This window comes from Gadus macrocephalus, chromosome 11 (genome assembly GCF_031168955.1).
Source record: "Gadus macrocephalus chromosome 11, ASM3116895v1".
Lineage (NCBI taxonomy): Eukaryota > Metazoa > Chordata > Actinopteri > Gadiformes > Gadidae > Gadus > Gadus macrocephalus.
In genome coordinates, this window is record NC_082392.1 from 6,199,102 (window position 1) to 6,210,947 (window position 11,846).

At 49.7% G+C, this 11,846-nt stretch overlaps 1 protein-coding gene and 1 long non-coding RNA gene across 2 annotated transcripts in view; both read left to right on the forward strand.

Moving 5' to 3' along the window:
- The window catches only part of ica1 (islet cell autoantigen 1), a 15,397-nt gene continuing 3,551 nt past the window's right edge, over positions 1-11,846 (forward strand). The window contains exons 1-13 of the mRNA XM_060064271.1: positions 1-143; positions 697-739; positions 1,294-1,462; positions 1,869-1,941; positions 4,802-4,925; positions 6,718-6,916; positions 7,796-7,921; positions 8,916-9,014; positions 9,117-9,208; positions 9,392-9,438; positions 9,649-9,711; positions 9,812-10,096; positions 11,611-11,700. Of these exons, the coding sequence (XP_059920254.1) occupies positions 723-739; positions 1,294-1,462; positions 1,869-1,941; positions 4,802-4,925; positions 6,718-6,916; positions 7,796-7,921; positions 8,916-9,014; positions 9,117-9,208; positions 9,392-9,438; positions 9,649-9,711; positions 9,812-10,096; positions 11,611-11,700 (1,384 nt within the window). The 5' untranslated portion in view covers positions 1-143; positions 697-722. The remainder of the gene's footprint in view (positions 144-696; positions 740-1,293; positions 1,463-1,868; positions 1,942-4,801; positions 4,926-6,717; positions 6,917-7,795; positions 7,922-8,915; positions 9,015-9,116; positions 9,209-9,391; positions 9,439-9,648; positions 9,712-9,811; positions 10,097-11,610; positions 11,701-11,846) is intronic.
- On the forward strand, positions 2,025-4,456 carry LOC132467180 (uncharacterized). Its single transcript, XR_009527960.1, has 2 exons — positions 2,025-2,100; positions 4,106-4,456. It is a non-coding gene; the product is annotated as an uncharacterized LOC132467180 (long non-coding RNA).

Below are 11,846 nucleotides of genomic sequence, written 5' to 3' on the forward strand. Positions count from 1 at the left end.
CGTCAGGCAGCATGACGTCATGCCCGCTCAGTACGGCTCCTCGGAATCAGCAGCTGTTTACATGCTGTAGCCGAGCGCGAATCAGCAGTTAACGGTGTGTGGGAACACGATGGAGGACGTGTAGATAGCCTGTTATACATCTGGTAGGTCCTCACCGTGTTTAAACCGTATGACTGTTTAATAATCGTTGCATTATTAAGGTAATGATCAGCTGGTCTGACCTCCTGTGGCGTAGACTGAGGAGCGAAATGCATGGTGCGGATTGATGCTGCACAGATGGGAAATACATTCTTGAATGCGATTTATGCGATAGTCTGTGTCACCCTAAAATATAACATGATCTTGTCCTGTGCTGTATGTCCATGCCTCCCCGCTGTACTGTACAGTAAGCCTATGTTATTATCATCGTGACGAGCGTATTGCCCTGATCATATGGCCAGAAGGACACACGCACACACATACAGAGCAGGTGGGGATGTGTTGGTTCAAGAGGGACTCGCTCATCACGTTAATAAACGATGAGCGGCTCAGTGGTTCCGCCGAATAATGGAGTCCACGCCATAGATAAATATTGAACCTGTCCTATGACTTGCAGCCCGCTCCATTACTACTCATCACACTTCACCGTACGTGCCATCCTCTCTCTGTCGGTATGATTCTAAATGCACTACAACTTGTTTTTGCTTTGCCCCTCAGGAACGCCTTTTTTTGTAGAAGACATAATGGACGGATCGAATTGGTGAGTATCAATGCCCTCTAAATCCACCCAGAACAAACACTTGTCTCATGGAAAGCGGTAGTGATTCATTTAGTCTGGGAGTAAAGAAAAACTCATCTGTCCGCTACACAGTGCTGCCACTTTCAGGATGTTTTATTGTAAATGGACTGCATTTATAGAGCGCTTTTCTAACCAGTGGCCACTCAAAGCGCTGTACAATATTGCCTCACATTCACCCATTCATACACACATCCACTAACCGACGGCGGAGTCTAGCTAGCCAGCTCGTCGGGAGCAGTTAGGGTGAGGTGCCTTGCGTAGGGACACCTCAACACTCAGCAAGGAGGAGCCGGGGATCGAACCAGCAACCTTCAGTTTACCCGCCAACCCACTCTACCTCCTGAGTCACATACCGCTTCTTGTATTCTTGGTCGGCTAATTTCAATCGGGGCGTTGCAAAATCCCCTCAAAACACTTACAACCACAGGATGGGAGGAGCAGACTTTACCCTCCTAAGACAGTGGCGTTCCCACCAGAGTGTTCCCGGTGTGTGTGTGTGTGTGTCCCCCTCCCAGCTATTCCCGGGACTATGTGGACCGCTACCTGAAGACCCAGGACCGGTCTGTGGTGAACCAGTTCCAGAGAAGGTTCTGGAAGACCAAGCAGACGCTCATCAAGGCCACGGGCAAGAAGGAGGACGAGCACGTGGTGGCGTCCGACGCTGACCTGGACGCCAAGCTTGAGGTGAGGGGAGGACCACTTCCTGTGGGGGGCGGACACTTCCTGTGTGGCTTTTCGAACCAGTGGACACTCAAAGCGCAATATTGCCTAACCTTCACCCATTAATGCACACATCCACACACACCGACAGCGGTTTCAACCATGCCAAGGTGAGCAGTCAGGGTGAGGTGCTCTGCTCAGGGACACCTCGACTCTCAGCTAGGAGGAGCCGGGGATCGAACTAGCGACCTTCAGGTTACCAGCAAACCTGCTCTACCACCTGAGCCACATAACGCCACACAGTGCCAGAGGTGTTCGGAAATCTGCTTGTGACTTTGTGAGCAGAGTCACATCTGTGAGCTGTTAGTTACTCGGTAATGAACTACGACCGCGGTACACACTTATGCACACAACATACTCTGTTCTGCAGGTCTTCCACTCCGTCCAGAGGACCTGCATGGGTCTGCTGAAGGTGATCGAGCAGTACCAGAGGAGAATCTGCTGTAGGTCCACACAGTACTGCACCGTACCACACCACACGGGCCACCAGTGCATGTGGGAGTCATCGAGTCATGTCGCAGCACTTACTTATCCAAAGAGACTCAGGCTGAGTCTACAATCAATATTTGATTAGCTACAAGTGCTGCACGACCTTCTTAAAGGTCCCATGACATGAAAATCTCAATTTATGAGGTTTTCTAACATAAATATGAGTTCCCCTAGCCTGCCTATGGTCCCCCAGTGGCTAAAACTTGCGTTTGGTGTAAAACGAGCACTAGCTGTTCTGCTCGCCTTTGAAAAAACGGAGGCTCAAGCGCGCTGATTTGGAAATCTGTGCTCATGACGTCATGAGGAATCTCAGCTCCTCCCCTTACTCTGCCTGGCCCGCCCAGAGACGTTGGCCCGCCAATGAGACTCGACCGTGCGAGCGCCACATGTGTGTGTGAATACACACACTGTAACGCAAGTGTTTCTTGTCGGTTCTTTGACGTGTCTTGTATTTCCACAACGAGACTGTCGTGGGGGTTATCTAAGCCATAGTTGAGAAGGAATTGGGGGAAAGGAACTTTGGTTTGACTCGCTGAAGTACATGAACTGCGACATGCCGCCGGTTGCCGCGAGGCACCATCGCTCGGCAGCGGGCAGCCGGCAGCCGGCCGCAGGCAGCGCGCGGTTCAGTCGACTTCAGGTTGATGTGGAAGAACCAGAGACGTCGCAGAACCTGACAAAGTCGTTTGTGATTCATAATATCGTCTGGAGGCGCACACAATATGTTATATGATATAGATATCTATGTATTATATGATATTATTTAGATATAGAGCTCCAGGACTGTAACGCAAGTGTTGTACACTTCCTTGTTATTTGGATAACCGTTCTGCTGTTGGTGTGATGGCGCATAACACGTCTGGTATTTCTACAACGAGACTCGTATTGGGGGTTATCTCAGCCAAGGTTGAGAATGAATTGGGGGGAAGGAACTTTGGCTTTGACTCCCTCAAGAACATGAACCACGACATGGAGGAGAAAGGGATAGTTGGCGGCGAATGTCTCCCGCTTGAGCCCCGCTGAGGGACCACCGCCGGAGGCGGAGGTGCATAAGCGCTGCCCGGCAAAGATCCCTTTCTCCTCCTTGTCGTGGTTCATGTTCTTGAGGGAGTCAAAGCCAAAGTTCCTTCCCCCAATTCATTCTCAACCTTGGCTGAGATAACCCCCAATACGAGTCTCGTTGTAGAAATACCAGATACGAGAGTCCGACGTCACACCAACAGCAGAACGGTTATCCATATAAGGAAGTGTACAACACTTGCGTTACAGTCCTGGAGCTCTATATCTAAATAATATCATATACATAGATATCTATACCATATAACATATTGTGTGCGCCTCCAGACGATATTATGAATCACAAACGACTTTGTCGGGTTCTGCGACGTCTCTGGTTCTTCCACTTTCACATCAACCTGAAGTCGACTGAACCGCGCGCTGCCTGCTGCCGGCTGCCCGCTGCCGGGCGATGGTGCCTCGCGGCAACCGGCGGCATGTCGCAGTTCATGTACTTCAGCGAGTCAAATCAAAGTTCCTTTCCCCCAATTCCTTCTCAACCATGGCTCAGATAACCCCCACGACAGTCTCGTTGTGGAAATACAAGACACGTCAAAGAACCGACAAGAAACACTTGCGTTACAGTGTGTGTATTCACATTGATGTGGACGTTGAAGAACCAGGAACGTCGGAGAACCCAACGCGGTCGTTTGAGATTCATAATATCGGCTCACACAGCTTTTGGCCGTGATAATATATATTATATGATATAGATATCTGTGTAGGCTATATGATAATATTTAGATATAGAGCTCCAGGACTCCCGTGTGTTCTAGAATATTTACAGAACACGGCTAAAGGCTGTGTGCGGCTCGCCATTGCGATACATCCACTGTAAACAGAGCGCATGGTGGCTGCAAGCTGCTCAGGGCCACACCCCCACCCTCCTCCTTGACACGCCCACCGACAGCGCATTTGGGGGAAGCTCAATGTGCGACTGGCTCGGAGTGGCTGTAACTGCACCACGGCTGAATTTAGGGAACGTCTTTGAATACTGTGTAGTTGCCCACTAATACCTATATTAAAGAATACATAAAATAGCATGTCATGGGACCTTTAAAGAAAGACAGCTGGACAGAGTGCCGAGCAGGAATAGGAATATAGAGTTGAAACGATGACCAATATAGTGTCCAGGGCCTGGGTGCGTTTTGTTTTCCAGTGGTGGTAACAGTGGATCTAGTTGTCATCCTAAATGCGTCGTGTAGGAGATCTCATTATGGTGGACGGCCCAGAGGGGAAAGTTTAAGACAGCTGCTGTGATCAATTTGGTTCTTTCACCACGTAAGGCAGAGGATACGATGAGGAAACCGAGGCATTTCCTATCCTAACCCGGCCCAGATGTGAAGTCTCAGGGAATACAGTGTCATTACATAACATTCATACATCATCGGGGCGCTTGGCTCCCAAACGCCACTTGTTAGGCCTGACCGGATCTGACTCCCCCTAAGCCATCCCCTCTCTCCTCCTCCTCCTCTTCCTCCTCCTCCCCCCTCTCCCCTTCCCCTCCTCTCCCCTCCTACTCCTCCTCCACTCCCCTCTCCCCTCTTATCCTCCCCTCTCCTCTCTCCTTCTTCCTCTCTCCCCTCTCCCCTCCTACTCCTCCTCCTCTCCCCTCTCCCCTCTCCCCTCTCCCCTCTCCTCTCTCCTTCTTCCTCTCTCCCCTCTCCTCTCTCCTGCTTCCTCTCTCCCCTCTATCCCCTCTCTCCCCTCTATCCCCTCTCTCCCCTCTCTCCTCTCCTCCTCCTCCTCCTCCTCCAGACCTGTCCCAGGAGGAGAACGAGCTGGGCCGTTTCCTGCGGGCCCAGGGCAGCCACGACCGCAGCCGAGCCGGGAAGATCATGCAGGCGACAGGAAAGGCCCTCTGCTTCTCCTCCCAACAGAGGTTACCACCGCTGCTACACGCACACACTACACCAGAACTGGTATCTCTATACACTCTGTTGACCAGATCTCTCTACATCTACACTTTGTAACATAACTGGTACCTCTATGGACACTTTTTTACCACAACTGGTACCTCTAATCATAAATCTACCAGCTCTACATATACAATCTATGTACCAGCACAAGCCCCATAACATATACATCTTATCTAGCACTAGTACCTCTACATATACACTCTACAAGAACTTGTGCCTCTACATATACGAGTACCAGCACTACCTCTAAATATCACTCTGTCTAGATAATTAAATAATAGTTTCATAAACACTCTAGTGTCTTCTACCAGCCGAGGTTAGGACAAGCACCCCACCCCACCTCCCCCCTTCCTTCTCCTCCAGGACACCACCCAGTTCCCCTCTGTCCAGCCTCTATCGTGCGGTGTACACAAAGTACTCTCAAGGCGCTGGGCTCACCTTCCCAGCAGAGGCAGACTGAAGTACTCAATGCAATATGTTTATTATTACATTACCTTACATATCCTTATCAAGGATCCAATACGGGTATCTTAAGTGATATAAAAGTCAGTCTGTGGCAGCATCAAGGCAGTGCGCGATGCACTCTTCTAAAGAACCGTTTTATCTCAAATTGGCCATCAAGGATGTGCCCTCAGAAGTTGGGGAAAAGTCAAAGAAGAAGCTGAGAGGCTATTAGGGACGAGGGGTATGTATTGATCCTTCGGGGCTGTGTTAGCGATAGACAGAGTAGTTTGAGGACGACCCCTTGATCAGTGTTACCGATATGATGAGCAGCTGGTAGGTTGAGCTTGCGCGAGTCGGTTACCGTGGTTACTATTTTTTCAGTTCAACAGGTGTCAGTCATAATGCAGGTAGGGGTTTGGCAAAGTACGAGTTATACAAGGCAGGGTGCAGACAATGGGGATCGAACCCAGACACCATAGCCATTACACTATCCAGTCCAATTCTCAAGTGAAGCCAACCACCCCTCAAACGATGAACACGTCTTTGCTACACTTTTCTTCACAAAAACACAAAAACCCTTGCAGAAACTAGGCTGTGAAGCGAATAAACTATTTCCATTTTCACATCGATAGTCACACCCATTCAGTTGACCAGTGTGTGGTTGTGTGTATGTGCTTATGTGTGTGTGTATTTGTGTGTGTTTGTGTAAGTGTGGTTCTGTGTATGTGTGTGGCTCTGTTCATGTGTGGTTCTGTGTGTGTGTGTGTGTGTGTTTGTGTGTGTGGTTCTGTGTATTCTGTGTGTGTGTGTGTGTGTGTGTGTGTGTGTGTGTGTGTGTGTGTGTGTGTGTGTGTGTGTGTGTGCGTGCGTGCGTGCGTGCGTGCGTGCGTGCGTGCGTGCGTGCGTGTGTGTGTGCGTGCGTGCGTGCGTGCGTGCGTGCGTGCGTGCGTGCGTGTGTGTGTGTGCGTGCGTGCGTGCGTGCGTGTGTGTGTGTGTGTTTGTGTAAGTGTGGTTCTGTGTATGTGTGTGGCTCTGTTCATGTGTGGTTCTGTGTGTGTGTGTGTGTGTGTGTTTGTGTGTGTGGTTCTGTGTATTCTGTGTGTGTGTGTGTGTGTGTGTGTGTGTGTGTGTGTGTGTGTATTTGTGTGTGTTTGTGTAAGTGTGGTTCTGTGTATGTGTGTGGCTCTGTTCATGTGTGGTTCTGTGTGTGTGTGTGTGTGTTTGTGTGGTTCTGTGTATTCTGTGTGTGTGTGTGTGTGTGTGTGTGTGTGTGTGTGTGTGTGTCTTCTCTTTGTGCGTGGGGCCTCCCAGGCTGGCTCTGCGCCGCCCGCTGTGCCGGCTGTACCAGGAGGTGGAGACGTTCCGCTACAGGGCCATCTCCGACACCTGGCTGACGGTGAACCGCATGGAGCAGAGCCGCACCGAGTACCGCGGGGCGCTGCTCTGGATGAAGGACGTCTCCCAGGAGCTGGACCCCGACGGCCTCAAGCAGATGGAGAAGTTCCGCAAGGTGCAGAGCTCGCCCGACCCAACGCGTCGGCACGTTAGCATGTTAGAACGTTGGCGTGTCGGCGCGTTAGCGTATAAGCCTGTTGGCATGTTAGCGTGTTAGCGTGTGGGCGTGTTGGCCTGTTAGCATGTTAGAATGTTGACACGTTTGCATGCAAGCATGTTAGCACGTTGGAACGTTGGCATGTTAGCACGTTGAAATGTTAGCATGTTGGCGTGTTGGCATGTGGCGTGTTGGCATGTAACACTCTATTAGCATATTAGCTTGATGGGCATGTTAGCATGGGTTGAGGTGCGGCAACCATCTCTGGAGAGAACACCGTCTTTGGCATTGATCGATGGGCTGATTGATAATAACTTGATAATACAATCGTTTATGAATAATCTGGTATCTGTGGCTGTCACAGGACTGTAATAAGCATGAACGATATGATTGGTTGCTTGTCTACGTACGTACATGCCCACTCTGCCCGGGCACAAACCTCTCCCTAGTTACTGGTCAAAATGCTGGTTCCTTAGTACATTCCTGGAGCCCGTATAACCGTGTTCCACTAGTTCTATAATATATGTAAACACCATGCTGCATCGTTGTGATGCTAAGACAGGGCTTAGCTGATGTAGCAGTGCGCTTCCTGGATTGTCCACGTTGCAATGACTCAATTTTGATATCAAACAAAAAGTACCAAACTCCTGCCAATAGAGGGCACCAAACACTGTCCAAACCGTCCACTGGTTTAAGTTCTGGGTCCACATTCAGGAAACACAAAGCGATATTCTACCAAAGCTAAGCCTTAGCATCTGCGTGTGATTCCGAACCACACCCGTAACCCATTAAACACGGAGCTTAGAGTGTATCTTCACCTCCTCTCCCCCCCACCAGGTTCAGGCCCAGGTGAGGACCACCAAGACCAGCTTTGACAAACTAAAGAACGACGTGTGCCAGAAGGTGGACCTGCTGGGGGCCAGCCGCTGCAACCTCCTGTCCCACGTGCTGACCTCGTACCAGGCACGCCGGCGTCCCTTCCCTTCCTCCCACGGCCCCACCTCAGGGGTCAAAGGGCCCCTGTTGGGCCACCAGGTGTGGGTGTTATCAGCCGACACAGGCTTCAGAATGGACCCCTCGTGCCTTCACAAGTGGGAGGGCCCACCAAGATGTTTAATGGATACCTACAGGCCAACACAGTCGACTGGACCAATTGATAGGCTGATCTATCATCTACTATCTCAGTGGAAACTTAGAAATACTGTCCCTTAAACTTCACATCAGGTCCATCTCCAGGACCATACCATATATATTTTGCATTAAAATAAGCAATGCATTGTTATTACCTTATTATCCGTTACAAATGTAATATGTACTGTATAGTGTTCATCAATGCAGTATTACCCTCTCAAGGTTTTCTTTTCAAATATACAAATGTTGAACTAGAACATTCATCATGGTGTGTGTAGGCATGAAAACTCCTAATTTAAAATAGATGCATATTGTGGCTTATCCAGCCAACCTCTTGGGAGTCCCGACCCCCAGCATGAAAACTCGTGCTCTTCTACAGTGTGCAGCCTCTCAGAAAACACCAACATTCATACAAGCAAGACTTGTATGAATGTAGCAATGTATTCCTCTTCAGGTAACACAATCTGCCTTAGGGGTTATTAGCAAGGCACGGGCAAACTGACTCCTGCCAGGCCAGAGGAAAGACTTTTCCAGTGGTTAGGGGTTAGGTGGTAAGGGGTCAGCTGAAAGGGGTCAGGGTTTGAACTTCAACACCCGTGTCCACAGCCTGACCTGCAGGCATCCGTAACCAACTGTCCCTTACCCCCTTCCATCCACCGTCCTCCTTAATGGTGAAAACTAGATGATTCTGAGGAGCAAATGACTAATGGGTGAACAGTCCGGCTTTCCCACAGTCCAAAAGGCGAGCTCTTTTCCCCGCTGTGAACCATCAGATTAATGTTTGCTGTCGCGGCGGCGGCGCTGGTTCTGTTTGTTTGCGCTGCAGACGACCCTCCTGCACTTCTGGGAGAAGACGTCACACACCATGGCGGCCATTCACGAGAGCTTCAAGGGCTGCCAGGACTCCAACTTCTCCTCTCTGAAGGTCAGCGGGCGTCCCCAGCGCTCCACGCCGCTGTCTGCATTGATTTCCCCGTCGACCCCCGAGACCTGGCCTTCACTGAACAGCCTCTTTCTTCCCCCGCAGTGCCTCCAGGAGCCAAACCAGAGGCAGCCCTCCAAGAGGAAGGAGAAGGCGAGGAGCAGAGGGAAGCCCAGCGCCGAAGCCACAGACGGACAGTGAGACAGGATGGATATTATGTTTGGTTCTTCATGCATGGAGGCTGAAATGTTCCACTGTCCAGCCGTTGACGGCGCAGAGTGACGACGCCTGTGCTGAAAGTTTGGGTTTTGACTCTTGAATGTGAAACCAGTACTTCATTGAGTGATCTAATTGTGTTCGTCATGGGCCTTTATTTTTAGGCTTCTGTCCCGAAAAAATGGAAATACAGATGATGAATCCACAGAAGGTAAGCAAAGTCCATGCTAATTAGGCTAGTGTTCAAATTTTAATGAATGACACACCAGTTTAAGTGTTTCATTGAATTACAGTATCCAGATTCTTGAAACAATTCTTCCCGTCTCCTTCCCTTAAAAAAAAGTATTTAATGCACTATAACTATTGGCCAGTTTTTGTACTGTAATACATTTTAATTGTAAATAAATCTTTCCTTTAACAGCACAGCTGCAATCAGTTTCTGGAAAGTTATTTGAAGATGTGGACATCAGTAGCCAATCAACAGGTGAATAACCATCTTCAGATCATACATATCTCAATTTACATACTTACTATACTATTTTGTCGAACCCCTTTTAAACCATGCAATCAATTTGGTGATCCAGGAAGTGAGGACCTTCTCTCAACCAATCAGGAAGAGGAAGGCGGGGAGAAGGACATCATGGCCCTTCTGAATGACATCCTGGGAGGAACCACTCTGAAGGAGGGCGAGTTCTCCCAGGAGTGGCGAGAGGTGTTCGGAGAGGGGGAGGAGCTAGGGGCGGGGCTTGGGATGGAGTCGGGTCAGGTGTCGGGGAGAGGGGGAGGAGCCGAGGGGACCCAGCAGGACGCGGACTACTTCCTGCCGTCTCACCTATTGGACCAGAGCTTGGAGAGCATGCAGCCCACAGGTCAGAGGTCAAACACGATAATGTGTTAAAACCATTCCATCCACACCTTTCTTCCGTTAAGCCATCGTTTATTTGTCACGACAATATACTGAAGAGTGTCATCGCCAAGGTTACCGTCGATAAACAAAACATCCCTTGCACGTGACCGGGTGGCTCACCAGAGCACGTTGGGCCACCGTCCCAGCCCCCGGATGGCAGAGATAAACAGAGCCTATTATTACCAGCCGCGCCGGTACAACGTGATGGACGTGGACACCAGCGTGGCGATTAGGGCTCCTAATGCCCACTTAATGGGCAGTCTGTTTCCATTCCAGCCCGCTATGGGAAGCTGCTGCCAACGCGTCTCAGCCCTGGTTTGTCGTTAAGTCTATTTCCAGCCCAGGAGTCGAGGCCAGCTCTGGAAGGCTACGGCGTTGCAATAAAATGTATTGCGAAGCACAGGATTCACTGTCTGCAGTGGATGAGGCTTCCTGTTTTTAGGGCTAATTTGGTGGGTTTGGTTTTAGATGTATAATGTTGTTTCAGAAGGGGGGGATGAGAGGGCTGTGCTCACTGAAGAGGTTGTTTGTGAATGTTTGACTGAGGTTGAAAGGACTCTACTAATCAAAGGGAGATTTGGTTAAACTCCAGCAATCCATTTCCTCAATGTCTGTGCAGCAGACTCGTTCAAGATGGTCTCTCAGATCTGTTAATACTATCAGAAACCAAACCATGTCCCACTCCCAGTGTTCAGCCTTCTCTTTCATTAACCGCAGATCACTGACTTGCCGATAGACCTACTACTCATATTGCCACATGCATGAATGTTGTAGGACAACAGATTTCCCGATCAGATACGGACCACATAGAATTGTGTGACTAAATCCATGAGTGATGCAATGAACACTCCACATCCTCCACACATTTCCACAGCAAAAAATGCCAGTGACGACAACACAACTAGTTTTAAAATCAAGTTCATCTTTAATTCCCATGGAAGCAAAAGAACATCCCGAAATCTTTAAGAGGAAAGATGAGTTTGACCACCTTGCATCCCGGACATAATGATAGAAAACAACGCTGATCTTCATAAAGACTCTTTAGCACGTTGGCACACAGGATTACACATACTTAGCCTGAGCTCGTAGAGGAAGGAGCTCTACGTCCATATTTGGTTATGCACCCCCTTGCGTGCTCTGTGTCCAGCATTCATCACAATTAGTTTGCGCGTGGTTAAGGGAGCGGGGAGAATGTATTTTAATATGGTTTTGTCTCGCATTAACAAAGCGCTCTGGTTGAGGTTCAGCTGATTGTAATTTCTGTAATGAGAGACAGTGTTTACGCTGTTGATCTGTTGTTTGTTATGCCGAGTCGTCTCTCCCCCACCCCCCCCCCCTCCCCCCCAACGACATGTTCTCGGTTTATCGATTCCCTTGGAGGAACCGGTAATTAAATCACGGGTTGGATGGCGGGGGCCGTGACGTGATAAAAACGTCCCTCGACCATCAACTCCCAACTCTCAATCTCCATTTTAGATTGGGCCAAGAGCATTCCGCAGCCCGTCGCCGCGGCAACAAAGCAATCATCTGGAGCCAATAAGAGCCCCTCCAGACCGCCTCCGAAAGGTAGGCATCTGCCAAATGAGGAAACCATATGAAGTCATTCGTTTTCTGAGAGAGCCCTGGACTGTACCATGAAAAGGTTTAAGGGGGTGGCTTTTGGCCCCGGCCTGGCTTTAATGGGCGCTCTCTAAGCACCCTCCGAGCGACCA